Source organism: Babylonia areolata, chromosome 4, assembly GCF_041734735.1.
Source record: "Babylonia areolata isolate BAREFJ2019XMU chromosome 4, ASM4173473v1, whole genome shotgun sequence".
Taxonomy (NCBI): Eukaryota; Metazoa; Mollusca; class Gastropoda; order Neogastropoda; family Buccinidae; genus Babylonia; species Babylonia areolata.
In genome coordinates this window covers 48,091,158-48,111,157 of record NC_134879.1, presented here as the reverse complement: position 1 = coordinate 48,111,157, position 20,000 = coordinate 48,091,158, and the positions used below count along the sequence as shown (strand labels likewise).

The window sequence follows — 20,000 nt, the reverse complement described above, 5'->3', positions numbered from 1 at the left end:
GTGGTATGGTGTGGTTTGGTGTGGTGTGGTGTGGTGTGGTGTAGTGTTCTATAATACTAACGATACTACTAACAACAACAATTACAACAACAATAATAACAATCATGATGATGTTGATGATGATAAGAAGAAGAACAAGAACAAAACAAGAACAAGAATGTGTGAAGAAGAAGAAATGTGTTTTGAGAGGACTTTGTAAACTGAACTGGGGAATCCACGTGACGGAGAGAGAAGGGCAGTTCCATGGGGTACTGGGCAATCAGAGATTGACATAAGTTTACAGTTGGGCCAACAGCAAAGTCAGAGCTGTATTATCAACGGTTTCCCCATTGCAATGGGAAATCATTTCCAGCTTGGTCTTTTGTGAAGGACTATGACTGTCCAACTAGGAGGTAAGATTGCACTGCCTGTTAGCGCTGTCGCCTTGGGGGCTAGTTGGCCTTTGGGAACCATCCAAACGCCGACTGTCCTAAAACCCTCTTGGCCGAGAGAGTGGGGATATAACTTGGGCAGGACACTCCCAACGCCGACTGTACTAAAAACCCTCTTGGCCGAGAGTGGACATTTTACTCGGGAAAGACACTCTCCACTATAATCAAATTCTAGCCCAGATAGTCGGGACAGCAGTTATCTCCTCTGATGTTCTGATGGTCATGATCGAACACGGCTTACCATCTTACACCATTCATACAGGGCCAGGAAAGGAGAAAGAGCACTATTATCGTATTATGTGTGGTAGGGTAGGGTAGGGTAATAATAATAAATAATAATAATGGTATTTTTTAGCGCTGAATCTTGTGCAGAGACAAATCAAAGTGCTTTCGCACCAGTCATTCACACGCATGCATAACTCTAAAACTGGAGAAACTGAAGACAATGAAGAGGCAGAGAAGGGAAGCTATTTTGGGAAGAAGTGGGTTTTAAGGCCAGACTTGATGAAAGAGCTGAGTGTGGAGACTCGACGAAGCGAAAGAGGAAGTTCATTCTAATTGTAAGGGTTGTGTAGGGTAGGGTAGGGTATTGCATACTATGCTATGCTATGCTATGCTGTGCTGTGCTATGCTATAGCACGGTGTGGTGTGGTGTGGTGTGGAATTACGTGTTAGTCGCGTTTTGAGTGGTATAGTATGGTATAGTGTGGTGTGGTAAGGGATGAAATCGTTAGGCATGTATATGTTGCGGAGTGGTATGGCGAGGTTTAGAAGGGCATAGTAAGGAATGGTATGGTATGGTATGGTATAGTATCGTATCGTATCGAATCGTATCGTAAGGGTTTGTATGGTGAGAATGTATTTATGAATATATGTGTTTCTGTCTCTGTCTGTCTGTCTGTCCGTCTGTCTGTCTGCCCCCTGCCCCCTCTCTCTTTCTCTCAGTCTCTCTCTCTCTCTCTCTCTCTCTTTATCTCTTTCTATATATACATTATCTCTCTTCCCCCCCCCCTCTCTCTCTCTCTCTCTCTCTCTAACACTATCTAGTATCTCTCTCCTTCTTCTTCTTCTTCTTCTTCTTCTTCTTCTTCTTCTTCACTGACGCACGAAGAGACAGACCCAAAACCAGTCGACAAAACAAAGGTAATACGAAAAATTATGTGTTTTTTTTTAAAGGGGGCGGGGGGGAGAGAAAGGGCGGAGATAGATTATCACTATCATCCCACATGACAGCTCATCATTCTCACAGAAGCGTGTGCTGTTACGACACCCAGCTTGTTAATCTCCCTGTTCTTTACCCGCCTTAATTAATTTAAATCCACGCCACTCCTCTCTCGTCTTGGGATTTGTTTTATTTTTTTTATTTTTCGGGGTGGTCTCTACTTCTGTTCTCTCTTCGTCCGTCTTTTGTGTAATTATCTGCCTGCATATGTCAGTTTCCTCTGTGTGTGTGTGTGTGTGTGTGTGTGTGTGTGTGTGTGTGTGTGTGTGTGTGTGTGTGTGTGTGTGTGTGTGTGTGTGTGCTTCTATCTGTCTATTCATTCTCTGTCAGTCCACTTGTCTGTCTGTCTATATATCTATCTATCTATGAAATGAAATGAACGTGTCAAATTTTCCACAGTGCCACCCACAGACAAACACAACCAGGCAGGAGAAAAAAAAGGAACAATTGAACAGCAAACAACAACGATATCAACGCACGAAACGCACACAAAAAGCAACCCTGTCAGAAAAAGCGAAGAAATCAGATGCCTGACTTTGGTTAGAATTGGAAGTAGCGTATTTCCACTTAATCTCAAGTATCGAATTCCAAACAGAAGGAGCGACAGACTTATAAGCTCGCTGATACTATCGCTTCGAATGGTTGTGAAAGTGAAGAAACTCTGTACGGAGTGAGATTTTCTGCCTTGGGTTTGAAGTTTCGGCGTCAGTTTCAGTTTCTCATGGAGACGGCACTACGTTCGGTCAAATCCATATACGGCCACTGGGTTTGAATGTAATAGCAATTTGTGACGGATACGTACCTGGACTGGAAGCCAGTGGAGTCCCCTTTAAACATCTGACTCTTGCAGCATGCCTCGCTGCAGCATTTCGCAAAGCCCTAAGACGTTTAATGCGATCCCGTTGGGGTCAAGCAAGAAAACTGTTGCAGCAATCCAGCTTTTTTTTCACAGAATGACAGAGACACACGCAATGCAAGCTGTTTCTCGGGTTAGGTATGGACTGTCATCAGACTTGATATTTGAGAACCTGGTAGAGGGACATTTGTGTAGTATCTACAGTAACATCAAAGGTTTTCACATAACTTGCATACTGCTTCCAGAACAGCATTATCCTCATTAAGTACAGAGTAGTAAAGCTGAGAATCGTCAACTATCAAAAATGATAGTTATGGAAAACAACTGGCAAAGATCGATCAATTCTCTCGCATAGATGAAGTATAGAAGGGGACGAAGCACCGATCCCTGCGCATCACAACACGAGAGAGGATCAACAAGTGACAGAAACTGACCAGCAAGAATTCGATGGGATCTGGAAAAGGCAAACGTCGAGAACAAACATGAACGGTTCCTTTAGTACCTACGTGAATCGGCAATCTCTGGGAGAAGCAAAATGTAATCCGATCAGCTGCGTCAAAAGCAGCACTCTGATCTAACAGGAAAGGACCTGCATTGTTCTGGCTGTCATCCACACCAAGAGACCCTTCACTATGCAAACAAGAACCGTATCAGCGCTAGAGGAAATCATCTGGCGTTATTCTCTTTTTTAACGACGCTTGCTTACTAGATATTAGTCCACTTCGTACGGATAGAGATCTACGGATACTCCTTCATGTCTTGTATCTTTCCTCGGAGTTATCATACTGGTAAGTTCGAACATAGAAACCTACGTCTTTATGAATCTGGGAACAGCATTCAAATTTATGTAACTCTCAGGAGGACACAGTTGTTTTATGTGACTTAATGACCCAGAATGATTGCAATCAGGTCCAATGTGGTACACATTCATGTGGATGCTGTTTATACAAGTAGTTCTGGGGGTGTTTCTTTTCTGTTTACCAACAGCATTACTTACACACAGCAGACTCTCTCTCTCTCTCTCTCTCTCTCTAATATATTGCCGGTGGATTGTATACAAGTAGCTGGGGCGTTGTCTCCCCCTCCCTCCTTGATCCTAAACGGCTATTTGTCTTCCTCCCCGCTCGGCATAAATCATCAGGAGTCAGCCTACCTCCAACGAACGCCATTTTGACTGGCCAATTTTTACTCATCCACATCCCTCGCATTGCTTCAGCTTACAGTATACCCCCCCACACCCCACCCCCAACACCTCACCCCTCCTCTCCTCATCCAAAAGGTGTTGGTTTATCCCCAACCCCACCCCCCACGCACGGCCACGGCACGCACTGGGCTGGTTCAGCCACCTCTCAGAACCCAGAAGCCATATTTTTTCAAGGCTTGGAGTCAAGGGGTAAGAGGCTGTAGCCTTGTGTGACGTCCTCAGCTCATCGCCATATACCTTCACCCTTCTGTCTGGCTAACCTAGCGGTGAAGAAGCGACAATACGTACGCCTTGCTTTTTTTGTGGGGGGGAGGAACAGGCAGTTAAGCAAATTTTAGAGGAAAGGAAAAATGCTTTTTAGGCAGTAGTGGGAGCTACAAAAGGGGGAAAAGAGGGAACTTGGTGACTGTGCTGGGGTTCTGGTGGTTGTACCAAGGAAAGAGAGGTGTTGATGACTCTTTGTGCCAACTGGGGAGAAAAAGAAGAGTGCTGGAATTTGGTGAGGGGGTGTTAGAACTTGGTGACTGTTTGTGCCGAAGAAAGAGAGGGGAGTGGTGACTCTTTGTGCCAACTGGGGAAAGAGAAGAGTGCTGGAATTTGGTGAGGGGGTGTTAGAACTTGGTGACTGTTCGTGCCGAAGAAAGAGAGGGGAGTGGTGACTCTTTGTGCCAACTGGGGAAAGAGAAGAGTGCTGGAATTTGGTAAGGGGGTGTTAGAACCTGGTGACTGTTTGTGCCGAAGAAAGAGAGGGAAGTGGTGACTGTTTGTGCCAAGGAAACAGACGAGAGAGAAGGGAGTTTGCTGGATTTTTTTTATGACTGTTCCAAAGAAGAAGAAGGGGGTGCTCGCGCGTGCTGGAATTTTAGGGTGGTTGTTAGTCGTGCACACGTGATCGTCATGGCAGCTAATCTGACCAGCATGATTTCTCTTCTCTCCAGCCTGAGGGTGCCACAGGGTGTTAACCCCGTCACTGTCAAGTAAGTGGTGCTGTCGTCAGCGTGGTGATGGAGAGAGGAACCCTGTGTCTAGTCGTGTTGTGTGGTTGCTTCTCGTTTTAAATTCCCGTGTCACGACTTTACGTAGTATGTGTGTGTTTGCTTCTTTTGTGTGTGTGTGTGTGTGTGTGTGTGTGTGTGTGTGTGTGTGTGTGTGTGTGTGTGTGTGTGTGCGGGGGTTTTAAGTGGAGGGTGGGTGGCAGTGTGTTTGTGTGTGTGTGTGTGTGTGTGTGTTTGTGTGTGTGTGTGTGTGTGTGTGTGTGTGTGTGTGTGTGTCCGTGTGTGTCTGTATCTCTGTGTGTGTGTGTGTGTGTGTGTGTGTGTGTGTGTGTGTGTGTGTGTGTGTGTGTGTGTGTGTGTGCAGGGAAGTAAGGCGTAAGGATGTGTGTATGTGTGTGTGTGTGTGTGTGTGTGTGTGTATGTTTGTTGCGTGTGTGTGTGTGTCTGTGTGTGCGTGTGTGTGTGTATGTGTGTGTGTGTCTGTGTGCATGTGTGCGTGTGTGTATGTGTGTGTGTGTGTGTGTGTGTGCATGTATATGTGCGTGCGTGTGTGTGCGTGCATGTGAACGCACGCGCACTCGCTCTGGTATCTGCGTGTGCTCTGTTTGTTTCGTTGTTTGTGTGTTTGTTGAAGAGTGAGAGAGGAGAGGGGCGGGAGTAGAGAGAGAGAGAGAGAGAGAGAGAGAGAGAGAGAGAGAGAGAGAGAGCATGACACCTCACATATTTACACCTGTTTCCTCCTGCTCATATGACTAATCTGTCCACAGCTAGTTTGTGTTTTGCTTGACAAATGGCGTGGATCTGTAACAAAAGCAATACGGTTTTTGTGTGTGTTTTTTCAGACGAATAGTGGAATAAGAGAAGAACATTACTGTAGCTGTTGAAGTGACTTTCTGAGCGTTCATCTTATATATATATATATATATATATATATATATATATATATATATATATACTTATATTGTACGTTCCAAAAGTACTCTTGGTTTGCAAGTCAAACTGATTTGTGTGTGTGTGTGTGTGTGTGTGTGTGTGTGTGTGTGTGTGTGTGTGTGTGTGTGTGTGTGTGTGTTTCTCTTCGTCAATCTCTCACATACTTGCATATGCGTCTTCACACATGCGTAAAAACACACGCACACGCAGATACACATGTCCACACGCATGTACGCACACACTCGCACATGGACAGACACCCATTCATACGTACAAACACAAACACAGATATATGTACACACATGTACACAGATTTTGTTTAGAATTCCAAAGCAAGGGTACTTTTGAAAACGTGTATATAGTTATAAGTTGGGGGATTTTTTCCTGGAACGCGCGCGCGCACACACGCACACACACACACACACACACACACACACACACACACACGGACAGACACACACACACACACACACACACACACACACACACACACACACACACACACACACAATTAGCAGAAACAAACACTGTGTTTTATTCCACTCGTTTCGGGGGGTAGTAGGAGTAGTTGACCTCATCAACATTGTACCCCCGGGTCATGACATAATAAAACATTGCCAGTTCTCAGCGGGGGACACGGCCTCTACGGAGTTGCCCTCTCGGCCCAGGAAGATAAAACAAGGGACAACTATGGGACGGTGTCAGTGTGTGGGCATAAACACATCAGAGACAGCGTCATTCGTTCCGTCTTTTTCCAGACTTTGCTTTTGTCTTTTTGGTTGGACCTGAAGGAATGGCGATGATGATGTACTTTTAACTATTTAACATGGGAGACATGTCCGTGGCAGTCTAACTTCTGTTGTCGTTGCTACTGTTATTGTGACTACCATCGCTATATTTACAATTACTGCTTGCGTCGGGGTTTCCATGTGTGAGGCAGAGAGAGAGAGACAGAGAGATTGACAGAGACAGAGACAGAGACAGAGACCCAGCTGTCCCCCGAAAACATGCGCCATAGCTAACATTACTTGCACCAGGCAAGCGTTTCTGTGGTGATGTTCTTCTCAGGGCTGAAATACTCAAACTATCTCAGCAACGCTAACTTTTCTTTGCGTTAAGATTTTTTTTTTTTTTCCAGTCTATGGAATTTCCGTAGATTTTGTAAAAAAATAAAATAAAATAAAAAAAAATGTTCACGCTAAGCAAATTGACCGCTCATACCATCCAATCCTCCACTCCCTGACTAGACTCCCGTCCCGAGAACCCCTTTTGAGAATCCCTCCCCCCCCCCTCCCCCCTCGTCTAAATGGACTGCCAAGCGAAGTTTTATTCTACCACCTTCAGGTTCATAGCACAATAGGTTTAAAGGCTACAGAACCTTTTTTTCAGGCGATCGTCAGCCCATGTCCCCATTCACCCTTCCCCTATGCCCCCTCCAACAAATTAAGCCTTTCGTCAGTATAGAGGATGTGGACAGCTCAGTTTCGCAGGATCGTCGTTAGAACAAGCCAGTGGCCTCATCAACAAACCTCTTCTCTCAGTATGTTACGTCAGTGCCATTCCCGTCCTGTCACGTTGTCTTGTCCATCAACTGAAGTGGGGGTTTTCTTCATTCAGCGTGTGGCTCGCGCTGGTCGTAGCCATGACCCGGACAAGACTGATGACTTCGTCTCGACAACGATCTTAGGGCGCCATACGGACCCCCCACCCCCCCCCCCCCCCCCCAACCCCTCCAGCTCCCCACGCCCCTCCCCTCCCCCCCTCACCCCCCCCCCCCCCGGCCCCTCGGACCTCCCGCCCACTGCCCCCAAACATCCAGGACCCACCATCTCGAACACAGCAACCTTCATTGAAAACTAACAAGTAAAGAGGCCAGGAGATGAAATGATTAACAAATAGTAAAGAGTGGTAACTCTCTCCATTCAGAAGGTACACAACTTCAAGTCAGTGCTGCTTACGCTACCGATTCAGCTTGCACACAGGTAAATAAAAGGTACATTGGAACAAACCCTGACACTTCCTCAAAAAAGGAAGCGCCGGGCCTGTCCTTATACCGATCATTTGACATGTGGTTTGTTCCAATGTACCTTTTATTTACCTGTGTGCTTGCTGAATCGGGAGCGTAAGCAGCACTGACTTGAAGTTGTGTACCTTGTGAATGTTACCACTCTTTACTATTTGTTGACTCACTCAGTACGGCCAGTCCTCTCTTCTCCTCTACACAGACCCCTCGGATGTCCAGTGGGAGTCTCAATGACCCAACCTTTAGCTTCCGTCGTCAGAATTGTGGTATTCTTTGTCAACATTCACCCCTTCAGTGTAAGAGCCTTCCGCTTGTAATATTTCGATGGTGGTAATTGGGGTGAAACGCTGTTAACGTCGTCTCTTTCGCCGTTCGTATGGAGAGAGTTAATCAACCTTCATTGAACCAAGGCCCAAGCCCTGAAGAACCTGACCTTCAGGACGCCAACCAAGAGGTCGTTAAACTCTACTCTGCACAAACTTAAGGCCTGAGGCTTATGACAAGACAAGGAAAATAAGTGGTTGGGGGATACCCTTTCCTTCTGAAAGCAACTTGGCTTTTTCAAGTACTGCTCAAATACGAGTGTTGGTGTGTCTAACACACACACACACACAAACGCACACATACACGCACACACACATAAACGCACGCGCACACACACACACACACATAAACACACACACACACACACACACACACACACACAAACGCACGCACACACACACACACACACACACACACACACACAAACGCGCGCGCACACACACACACACACACACACACACACACACACACACACACACACACACACACACGCACACACACACACACACACACACACACAAACGCGCGGGCGCGCACACACACATACACACACACATACACACACACACACACACACACACACACACACACACACACACACACACACACAAACGCACACACACACACACACACACACACACACACGTCTTCTAACCATGTGCGTGTCGGGGTGTGTGTGGGGTTGTGGGGGTGGGGAGTGTAGCTACCATGCATAGTATAGTATAGTATAGTATAGTATAGTATAGTATAGTATAGTATAGTATAGTATAGTATAGTATTGCTGTATGACAGGCATGTCCAGAATGTGTCAACGTTGTCAGTCTTCCGTCCACATCAGAGCTACAATCGACGTCATTTATAACCAGTGTTATGTGGACCACTGACAGGATGGCCGAAACGGCAGAAGGGGAAGAGCGAGTGCCCGTGCCGGTGGAGGGGGGGGGCGTGGGGGGGCGTCGGGGGGGTGGGGGCAGAAGAGGCTCGGGGGGGGGGGGGGGGGGGGAGAGAGGATTAGTAACCACCATAAGCGCCGTATGTGTTGGTGTGTCTGTTTGTTGGGGTTGGGGGACGGAGGTGTGGTGGAAGGTGTGTGTGTGGGGGGGGGGGGGGTGAATTGTTTTTTTTTTTTTGTTGTTTTGTTGTGTTTTTTTTTGCAGCGCTTTCTTTTACGTGTGTGTGTGTGTGTGTGTGTGTGTGTGTGTGCGTTTGTGTGTGTGTTTGTGTGTGTGTGTTTTAGACCGGCGGGTCTCTGAATCGTTTGAGACATTACGAATAATGATTATTTTTTCCTTGGCCTGTGTAAATAAACCGAGCCGAACAAGTGTTCCAGGAATGTTCCAATGGGACTCCGGAAAGCAGACCTTGTCTTAGTGGGAAGAAAATATAATTATAGTGATTATAACAATGATGGTCCTGAAATCTGTATCATTTGACAATGTATCGGGTGAATGTTGTTTCAAGAGGGGGTTGTGTGTGGTGGTGGGGGCGGGGGGAGGCAAGAATGTGTGTGTGTGTGTGTGTGTGTGTGTGTGTGTGTGTGTGTGTGTGTGTGTGCATCTGTCTGTCTGTTTGTCTGCCTGTCTGTCTGTACGCGTGCGCGCGTGCGTACGGTACGCACGTGCGTACCTGATATGGGTCGAAAGAAAGAGGAAAGCTGGAACAAGAGGACAAGCTGGTTTCTTACCCGGAGAAGAAGATGACACCAGAACCGGAGGCAGCAGCAGCTGCAGCAGCCCAACTACACAGCCCGACTTGACAGTCATACCACCATCTGAGCAGAGCTGACCTGACAATGTCCTTCTGTTCAGACACAGAACTGTTTTCAGTTTCAGTTTCTCAAAGAGGCGTCACCGCTTTCGGGCAAATCCATATACGATACACCACATCAACAAGGCAGACGCCTAACAGCAGCATAACCCAACGCGCTATTCAGGCCTTGAGCGCATACATATATATTTGTACACCTACCAGATTGGATTTCTTCCGCAGAGTTTTGCCAGAGGACGACACTTTCTTTAGCGGTGGGTTCTTTCTCAGTGCGTCAAGAGCGTGCTGCACACAGCAGGACATCGGTTGATTAATCGTCAGATCCGAATGACCAGACGCTTAGACTGATTTTCCTGTCAAACGTGGGAGAAACGACGAGAGCGGGAATCGAAACCAGGCCCTCACGGACACTGTATTGACAGATACGTAAACGTCTTAACCATTCTGCCACCTTCCTCACACAGAACTTAACACAACAGAAGAGAAAGAGAGCCCACAAGGCTACAAGGAAAGCAGATCTGACACTTGAAGAGGTATTTGTATTTGTATTTCTTTTTATCACAACAGATTTCTCTGTGTGAAATTCGGACTGCTGTCCCCAGGGAGAGCGCGTCGCTACACTACAGCGCCACCCCTTTTTTTGTATTTTTTCCTGTGTGCAGTTTTATTTGTTTTCCCTATCGAAGTGGATTTTTCTACAGAATTTTGCTAGGAACAACCCTTTTGTTTCCGTTGGTTCTTTTACGTGGGCTAAGTGCATGCTACACACGGGACCTCAGTTTATTGTCTCATCCGAATGACTAGCGTCCAGATCACCACTCAAGGTCCAGCGGAGGGGGAGAAAATATCGGCGGCTGAGCCGTGATTCGAACCAGCGCGCTCAGATTCTCTCGCTTCCTAGGCGGACGCGTTACCTCTAGGCCATCACTCCACTCATTACCAGTGACAGTGTCTTGAAATGGAGTTGAACGACCTCCTGACAAAACATATTGTTCGGGGCTTTGGGTCTTGGCTCGGTGAGGTTTGCATTGCTGAAGGAGGTGAGTTCTGGATGTCTGTCTGTCCGGGTGGGAGGTCTGTCCGGTGTTCCCTGCATGGGGGAGCCCAGGGTTGTGACAGCAGAATACCTCCTGCTGAACACTGCCCTAGGTGGAGTGTTGACCTAGATGTAACGCGTCCGCCTAGGAAGCGAGAGAATCTGAGCACACTAGTTCGAATCCCACGGTCGCTAGTATCCTCTCCCCCTCCGCTAGACCATTAGTGATGGTCTGGACGCTAGTCATTGGGATGAGTCGATACATCGAGGTCCAGTGTGCAGCATGCATTTAGCGCACGTAAAAGAACCTGCGGCAACGAAAGGGTTTTTCCCTGGCAAAATTCTGTAGAAAAATCCACTTCGACAGGAAAACAAATAAAACTACAGGACAGGCATAACAAAATACAAAAAATGGGTGGCGCTATCAATGTAGCGACACGCTTTCCCTGCGGAGAGGAGCCCGAATTTTACACAGAGAAATCTGTTGTGACAAAAAGAGTAATACAATACAATACAATACAATACATATTTTATAGTCAGGTCAGAGGTTCTTCTCTGCTACTGGTAACCATGTAACCCAGTACTACGTGCCGCATGTGGGGGGTGAACCCAACACGAAAATCCGATCTGGTGAGAGATAGTCTCTGTCAGATTTGGCACATCATTAAAGATGGCTTTTAAGGGAGGTGGTTGCTGGTGCCCCCTATACATAACGTGCGGCGCGCATGACAATACAATGCCCTCTGTACGACCGACTACAGCAGGCAGGACGGCCAGACTCGGTTCTACTGACGCACAAGCTCTAAGGAGACCTAGACAAGACAAGCCTAGACAAGACTAGACAAGACATGCCTATTTCAGGAAACCCCAATCATGTCTATGGAAATGTTATATATTTCATTAAATGAATAAATAACATGAAACACACTTGACACGATGTAGAAAATCGATCACAACCAGGGAAAATATGTGTGTCTATTAAGCAACACATCAAATATGTGTGTCTGTTAAGCAACATATCGAGGAATTGGTATTGTTTGTATATCATGCAGGAACATGAATGGGTATTTCTCAAAACTTTGGATTAGATGAATTCACAAACAGAACTTCTAAATAGATCGATTCATAGTGATGCACTTTCTTTCTCGGTGTAAATCAGAAACCGTTTATTTTTGTTCATTAAAATCAGTTATATTTGTGTTTGTACTTGTATTTCTCTTTTTATCGCAACATATTTCTCTGTGTGAAATTCGGGCTGCTCTCATCAGGGAGAGCGCGTCGCTACACTACAGCGACACCCATTCTTTTGCATTTTTTCCTGCGTGCAGTTTTATTTGTTTTTCCTATCGAAGTGGACTTTTCTACAGAATTTTGCCAGTAACAACTCTTTTGTTGCCGTGGGTTCTTTTACGTGCGCTAAGTGCATGCTGCACACATGACCTCGGTTTATCGTCCCATCCCAATTACTAGCGTCCAGACCACCACTCAAGGTCTAGTGGAAGGGGGCGGTCGAAATATCGGCGGCTGAGCCGTGATTCGAACCAGCCCGCTCAGATTCTCTCGCTTCCTAGGCGGACGCGTTATCTCTAGGCCATCACTCCACTTAACTCTTTCCATACGAACGGCGAAAGAGACGACGTTAACAGCGTTTCACCCCAATTACCATCATCAAAATATTGCAAGCGGAAGGCTCTTATACTGAAGAGGTGAATGTTGACAAAGAATACCACAATTCTGACGACGGAAGCTAAAGGCTGGGTCATTCAGACACCCACTGGACATCCGAGGGGTCTGTGTAGAGGAGAAGAGAGGACTGGCCGTACTGAGTGAGTTAAAAGTACATAAACAGTAGTACTTGCACCTTAGATTGATGCCACACTTATCTCATTTCACCAAGGTTTACCAGTTAAGGGGTTAAACGGGCCAGCAGTCTTTATTGACTCATTTGTGTCAGCAAAGTGAGTCTATGTTTTAACCCGGTATTCGGTTGTCTGTGTGTGTGTGTGTCCGTGTGTCCGTGGTAAACTTTAACATTGACATTTTCTCTGCAAATACTTCGTCAGTTGACACCAAATTAGGCATAAAAATAGGAAAAATTCAGTTCTTTCCAGTCATCTTGTTTAAAACAATATTGCATCTCTGGGATGGGCACAAAAAAATAAAAAATGAAGCCTAATTATATGCAAACTGCATTTACTGTTATATTTATATTTTTTGTTTTCTCTAAACTTGGCACTTTGATCTGATATTCTGACCCAACAACAAGAGCAGTCATTATCATCATTTTTTGTTCAAACAGGAACTTCTTTTGCTAAGCATGGAAGTTTTATTTATTTTGCAAACGTTTTGGCGCATATAGTAAAAAAAGGGAAATTACTCTGTAATTAATGCTAGGGGACTTAATTCGCTTTAAACTGATCTTTCTCATCTTAAACATTGCATTTTGAAAATATACACAATATATAAAAAGCTTGGATTTTTTTTTTTTTTTTTTTTTCAGTGTATCACAAGTGAGTCTTGAAGGCCTTGCCTCTCTTGTTTTCTTTTTTGGGGGACCTGTGCAGGACTGCTAATGTCGCACGGGCAACAGGCATTTCCGTGCAAGAGATCGCCCAATGTTGCTGGCTTCTTCTTGGGAAGCCAGTTCGTCAGCAGTTTGTGATTATGTGCCCTTCCTGTGTCTGTGTGCAGGTTACCTCCCCCTCCAGCCCTAGAGGGCGCCCTGGCTCCCAACAACTTCCTGACCAAAATTCGTTCCCACGCGCGCAGTGCCATTAGCGGCCCGGAGTCCATGGTCGTCGTCAACCGTACGTTTTTCCCCACTCTCTTCCGTGTGTGGGGGGGGGAAGGCGGGGTAGGACAGGGGTGTGTGTGGGTGGGGGGTGGATGTGGTTGTGGGTGTGGGCGTGTGTGTGTGTGTGCGTGTGTGTGTGTTTGTAGGTGGGTGGGCGTGTGGATGTGAGTGGAGGTGTGTGTGTGTGTGTGTGTGGTGTGTGTGAGTGTGTGGGTGCGTGGATGATGGTGGTTCTGATGATGTTGGTGGTTGTTTTGGTTGTGGTGTGGTCTTTGTGTGGGGAGAATAGCGCAGGTGTTATGGAGGAGTGTGAATGTGTGAGTGTGTTTGCATGTTTGCGGTATCGCCAATACCACATTCGGACCCCAGACACATAATCAGTCAATCATACTTAGAGTCATTCAAGGTTAGAAATAACCAACAAATACAAACGTTTATTTTTGTTCATTACTTTTTATGATTTGTTGTGTGTTTTTTTGTGTATGTTTTTAATTTACTGATAACTCAAATAATGTAGATAATCACCAATAATCAGTTTTGTTGGCGATGGTAGGGTAGCAACGAAGAAATGCCGCTGTGGTCTATTTTGGGGGGCCGATCTCTAAATGGTACTCCTCAGGGTGTGCTTCAGGGTCCTGGGTTCTCCTTTAGCTGTTCTGCACCCAGGTGTTCTCTGGCCCTTATCCTAGTCCAGTGAAGAGCTGGCCAGGTGACGTGTCCTGTGAATACGAATCATAATCAGATTCAGTAATAATTGTCAGTTAAACCTTAACCTTTACAAGACACGCACACACTGTCGCACATACCAGACACACAAAAAGTAAGTTAACAATCAATAAGGTAAGATATAGAACAAAAAGGTGAATTGGTTCTCCGTGTTATGTTGTTTTTGAAAGCAGTTATAGACTTTTCTTCTAAACATTTCCTTGTGAATACGTGTGGGATAATTGAGCGGGTGTATTTGTATTTGTATTTCTTATTATCACAACAGATTTTTCTGTGTGAAATTCGGGCTGCTCTCCTTAGGGAAAGCGCGTCGCTACACTGCAGCGCCACCCTTTTTTTTTCTTTTTTTTTTCCTGCTTGCAGTTTTATTTGTTTTTTTCTATCGAAGTGGATTTTTCTACAGAATTTTGCCAGGAACAACCCTTTTGTTGCCGTGGGTTCTTTTACGTGCGCTAAGTGCATGATGCACACGGGACCTCGGTTTATCGTCTCATCCGAATGACTAGCGTCCAGACCACCACTCAAGGTCTAGTGGAGGGGGAGAAAATATCGGCGGCTGAGCCGTGATTCGAACCAGCGCACTCAGATTCTCTCGCTTCCTAGGCGAACGCGTTACCTCTAGGCCATCACCCCACTGTTCCTCTTCACAGGGTATATCTACACGGGACTGAAGGACGGGTGGGTGGTGGAGATCCAGCCTTCTGGCCAAGTGCGGAAAATCCTCAGGATGTCCATTCGTTCCTGTGGTGAGTGAATGTCATTTCTGTGTGTATATTTGATCCCTTTCCCTCTTTTTTTTTCTCCTTGTCTTTCTTCCATTTCTCGTGTGTGTGTGTGTGTGTGTGTGTGTGTGTGTGTGTGTGTGTGTGTGTGTGTGTGTGTGTGTGTGTGTGTGTGTGTGTGTGTGCTTGTATTCTGTACTCTCTATTAATCTTAAACGCGGTTGAATAGCTGTAAGTATTGTAATGTACGATTTTGATTATTGTATTTTAGCTTGACTTCTGTCATGTTAGCATCTAAATATTGAATATGTCATTGCTGAATTCCATTCATATTGAATGACTGATATTTTGGTACATTGTTTTATGCGCTGTGCACTGTAAATGGGTTTCTCTTACTGGAGATAATTTAGTAGTCTGCTTTCCTGTGTTCTGCTTCGTCTAACTTATTCTGCTGTCTTTTTCCTCAATCTTTGACAACAGTCTGGCCGTTATCTACATGCTGTCAGGTCAGCCAGGAAACAATTGATGATGATGATATGGATACTTATATAGCGTCCATCATCGGTCGAAGACCAAGCTCTCTACACGCTTTACAAACACGGGGTTATTTTTGCAATCAAAGTGGATTTTTTTTCTGCAGATAGTTGCCAGGAACAACCGTTTTGTTGAAGTGCGAGCTGCACACGGGACCACGGTTTATAGTATCACCTGAAAGACTACCAGTCCACCACCACCATCCAAGGTCCAGTGGAGGAAGGGGGCAGGGGGTGGGGGTGTGTGTTAGCAAACAACAACAAAAACAAAAATCCAGGGGTGATATACGGAAATCGAACCCATGGATGCTCACCTTCTGGCCGGGCGCATTTTTTACAGGGCCACCGCTATGACATGAATTATGGAGATTTTTTTCTTTCTTTAACTGTACTTGAATATTTTTTTTTATTTCAAATATTCATCTTTGACTCCACCCTCTGTCTACCCGGTTTCCTCCAACTCACCATCCCCCTCCTCCTCCTCTTCTTCCTTTTTTTGAGACAGAAATATCTGGTGGTGGTGTGTGTCCATCGACATCGATGATGACCATCGTTGTCATCCAGCTGGGGGATGGGGGGAGGGTGGTGGTGTGGTGGGGGGGGGGGATTCTCATGAATCTATCTGTGAGTGCGCAGATGGCTGAATAGTCCAATCTGCGCACGAAATGTTCGCTGACAGTTGGGGCAGACAAAGACAGGCATATCATTGTCAGGGAGCTTGTTCTGCCTAAAGTACCGAAAGACAGAAATATCTACAATCACCATGTATGACGGGAATGTAACTCAAATAAAATTCCACTCCATGAATTCTATCGGACTGTTTGTTGTCTCCCTTTTGCCCCCAGGTCAGCCCGGGGCGGGGGAGGACTCGTGTGGCAGGCCCCTGGGGGTACGGGCTGACGCTCAGGGCTACCTGGTGGTGGCTGATGCCTACAACGGCATCTTCAGGGTCCACCCGCGTACAGGTGAGTGGGGGACATGTAGGAGGAGAAGGAGGATTGTAGTGGTGGGGATGGTGGTGATTGTGGTCGTGGTGGTTGTGGTCGTGGTGGTGGTGGTTGTGATGGTGATGGTGGTTGTGGTTGTGGTGATGGTGGTGGTTGTGGTGGTGGTGGTGGTAGTTGTGATAGTGTGGTAGTGGTGGTTGTGGATGTGGTTGTGGTGATGGTGGTGGTTGTAGTTGTGGTGATGGTGATGGTAGTGGTTGTAGTGGTGGTGGTGGTGGTGGTGGTGGTGGTGACGGTGACGATGTTTGTGTTGCTTCATGCAGTGGTCCCTGGTAGACCAACTTTGTTGAATATTCACCACAGCTGTAACGACAACAGTGACAGTGATGGTGACTGACAGGGATGAATTAATCATCGTCGTCGCCGTTGTCGTCGTCATCATCATCATCATCATCATCATCATCGACATGATCCTTATGGTGACAAATGTCACAACTGTTACAACTGCTGCTGTTGCTACTACTACCACTACTGCTACTACTACTACCACACGACAACAACAACATCAAGACGAACAACAAGAAGAAAAAAAGTCATTGTTGATGTTCGTGTTGGTATCGATGCTGCTGCTAATGATGATGATGACGACGACGACGACGACGATTACGATGATGATGACAACGACGACGAAAAAGAGTACTTGTTGATGTTGTTCGTGTTGGTGTTGGTGCTGCTGCTGCTGCTGCTGCTGGTGATGATGATGATGATGATGATGACGACGACGACCATTACGACGACAATGACCATGGTATTCATATTCTAAACCCAACTTATTAAGCACCCGATTTCTTGATAATGACAACAACAAAAAAAAAAAAAAAAAAAAAACCGCTATTCACATTCTGAAGCAGCCATGTCCTTCCCCCCCCCCCCCCACTCCCCACCTTTCCTCCTTCCCCATACCCACGTCCCCCCCCACCCCTCTTCCAAATTCCTCAGGTCAGTTCCGGCAGCTGGTGGACGGGCGGAACCTGAAGGTGAACGGCAGACCCGTCCGCTTCATCAACGACCTGGCAGTGGCCAAGGACGGCACCATCTACTTCACGTCCTCCTCCACCAAGTGGAGACCTTCCCAGATCCTCAACATCAAGTTCGAAGGGGAGACTTCGGGCAGGTGAACTAGACAAGACAAGACAAGACACGACGAGACAAGACAAGACAAGACACCACGACACAACACGACACGACGAGACGAGACGAGACAAGACGAGACAAGACAAGACACGACGAGACAAGACAAAACACGACGAGACACGACGAGACAAGACAAGACACGACGAGACGAGACAAGACAAGACACGACGAGACAAGACAAGACAAGGCAAGACACGACGAGACGAGACAAGACAAGACACGACAAGACAAGACAAGACACGACACGACACGACAAGACACGACAAGACAAGACACGACAAGACAAGACAAGATAAGACACGACGAGACACGACAAGACACGACAAGACAAGACAAGACACGACGAGACAAGACACGACGAGACAAGACAAGACAAGGCAAGACACGACGAGACACGACAAGATAAGACACGACGAGACAAGACACGACAAGACAAGATAAGATAAGACACGACAAGACAAGACAAGACAAGACAAGACAAGACGAGACAAGACAAGACAAGGCAAGACACGACACGACACGACACGACAAGACACGACAAGACAAGACAAGACACGACACGACACGACACGACACGACAAGACAAGACAAGATAAGACACGACGAGACAAGACAAGACAAGACAAGACACGACAAGACAAGACAAGACACGACACGACGAGACACGACAAGACACGACGAGACATGACAAGACACGATGAGACAAGACACGACGAGACAAGACAAGATAAGACACGACAAGACAAGACACGACAAGACAAGACAAGACACGACGAGACAAGACACGACGAGACAAGACAAGACAAGACAAGACACGACAAGACACGACAAGATAAGACACGACGAGACAAGACAAGACAAGACACGACACGACAAGACACGACAAGACAAGACAAGACAAGACACGACAAGACAAGACACGACGAGACACGACACGACAAGACAAGATAAGACACGACAAGACAAGACACGACAAGACAAGACAAGACAAGACACGACACGACACGACACGACAAGACAAGATAAGACACGACGAGACAAGACAAGACAAGACAAGACACGACAAGGCAAGACAAGACACGAAAATATCAGTATCAGTAGCTCAAGGAGGTGTCACTGCGTTCGGACAAATCCATATACGCTTATCCACATCTGATACACAGAAAATGTCTGACCAGCAGCGTAACCCAACGCGCTAAGTCAGGCCTGGAGACACGACGACAAGACAAGACAAGATGCAAGACCAGACACGACAAGACACGACACGACACGACACGACACGACAAGACAAGACAATGCAAATCACTTATTAACCAGGGTAACAGACAAGCAAGGAACATGTTGGGAGGTGTGTGTGTGTGTGTGTGTGTGTGTGTGTGTTGTTGTTGTTGTTGTTGTGGCTGTTGTTGTTGTTGTTGTTGCTTTGTTTTGACATCCAGCCATCGTCCCAAAGAGGGACAAACACACAGACAAAGCAAACTTGCTACCAAAAGGAAATAATCGAAACACAGCGAAATTACCTACATCGCTAACATCTACCTCCCTACTACCTAATGAATAACCCAACCCTTCCTAGTTATCCCGCTCAGTACAGAGGAAAAGATAACATACATGAGAGAGCCTTCTGTGTGTCTTTCATTTTTGACTCACTTGTGTAAACAAAGTGAGTCTATGTTTTAACCCGGTGTTCAGTTGTCTGTGTGTGTGTGTGTGTGTGTCTGTGTGTCCGTGGTAAACTTTAACATTGACATTTTCTCTGCAAATACTTTGTCAGTTGACACCAAATTTGGCATAAAAATAGGAAAAATTCAGTTCTTTCCAGTCATCTTGTTTAAAACAATATTGCACCTCTGGGATGGGCACAAAAAAATATAAAAAATGAAGCCTAATTATATGCAAACTGCATTTACTGTTATATTTATATTTTTTGTATTCTCTAAACTTGGCACTTTGACCTCTTATTTTGACACAACAACTAGAGGAGTCATTATTATCATTTTTTGTTCAAACAGGAACTTCTTTTGCTAAGCATGGAAGTTTTATTTATTTTGCAAACGTTTTTGGTGTAGATAGTAAAAAAGGGAAATTACTCTGTAATTATGCCAGGGGACTTAATTTGCTTTAAACTGATCTTTCTCACCTTAAACATTACATTTTGAAATTATACTCAATACATAAAAAGCTTGTGTGTTTTACTCTCAGTCACAAGTGAGTCTTGAAGGCCTTGCCTCTCTTGTTTTATTGTATTTTTTAAAGGTGTATTTGCTTGATTGCTTTCAATTTTGTCTGTTTG

General features: G+C 45.9%; 1 protein-coding gene across 1 annotated transcript in view; it reads left to right on the top strand.

Annotated features, from left to right (window-relative positions):
* Positions 1 to 4,527: 4,527 nt before the first annotated feature.
* LOC143281251 (adipocyte plasma membrane-associated protein-like) overlaps positions 4,528 to 20,000 on the top strand; it is a 26,037-nt gene continuing 10,564 nt past the window's right edge. Inside the window, exons 1-5 of the mRNA XM_076586361.1 lie at positions 4,528 to 4,690; positions 13,483 to 13,598; positions 14,962 to 15,057; positions 16,412 to 16,531; positions 17,513 to 17,687. Of these exons, the coding sequence (XP_076442476.1) occupies positions 4,611 to 4,690; positions 13,483 to 13,598; positions 14,962 to 15,057; positions 16,412 to 16,531; positions 17,513 to 17,687 (587 nt within the window). The 5' untranslated portion in view covers positions 4,528 to 4,610. The remainder of the gene's footprint in view (positions 4,691 to 13,482; positions 13,599 to 14,961; positions 15,058 to 16,411; positions 16,532 to 17,512; positions 17,688 to 20,000) is intronic.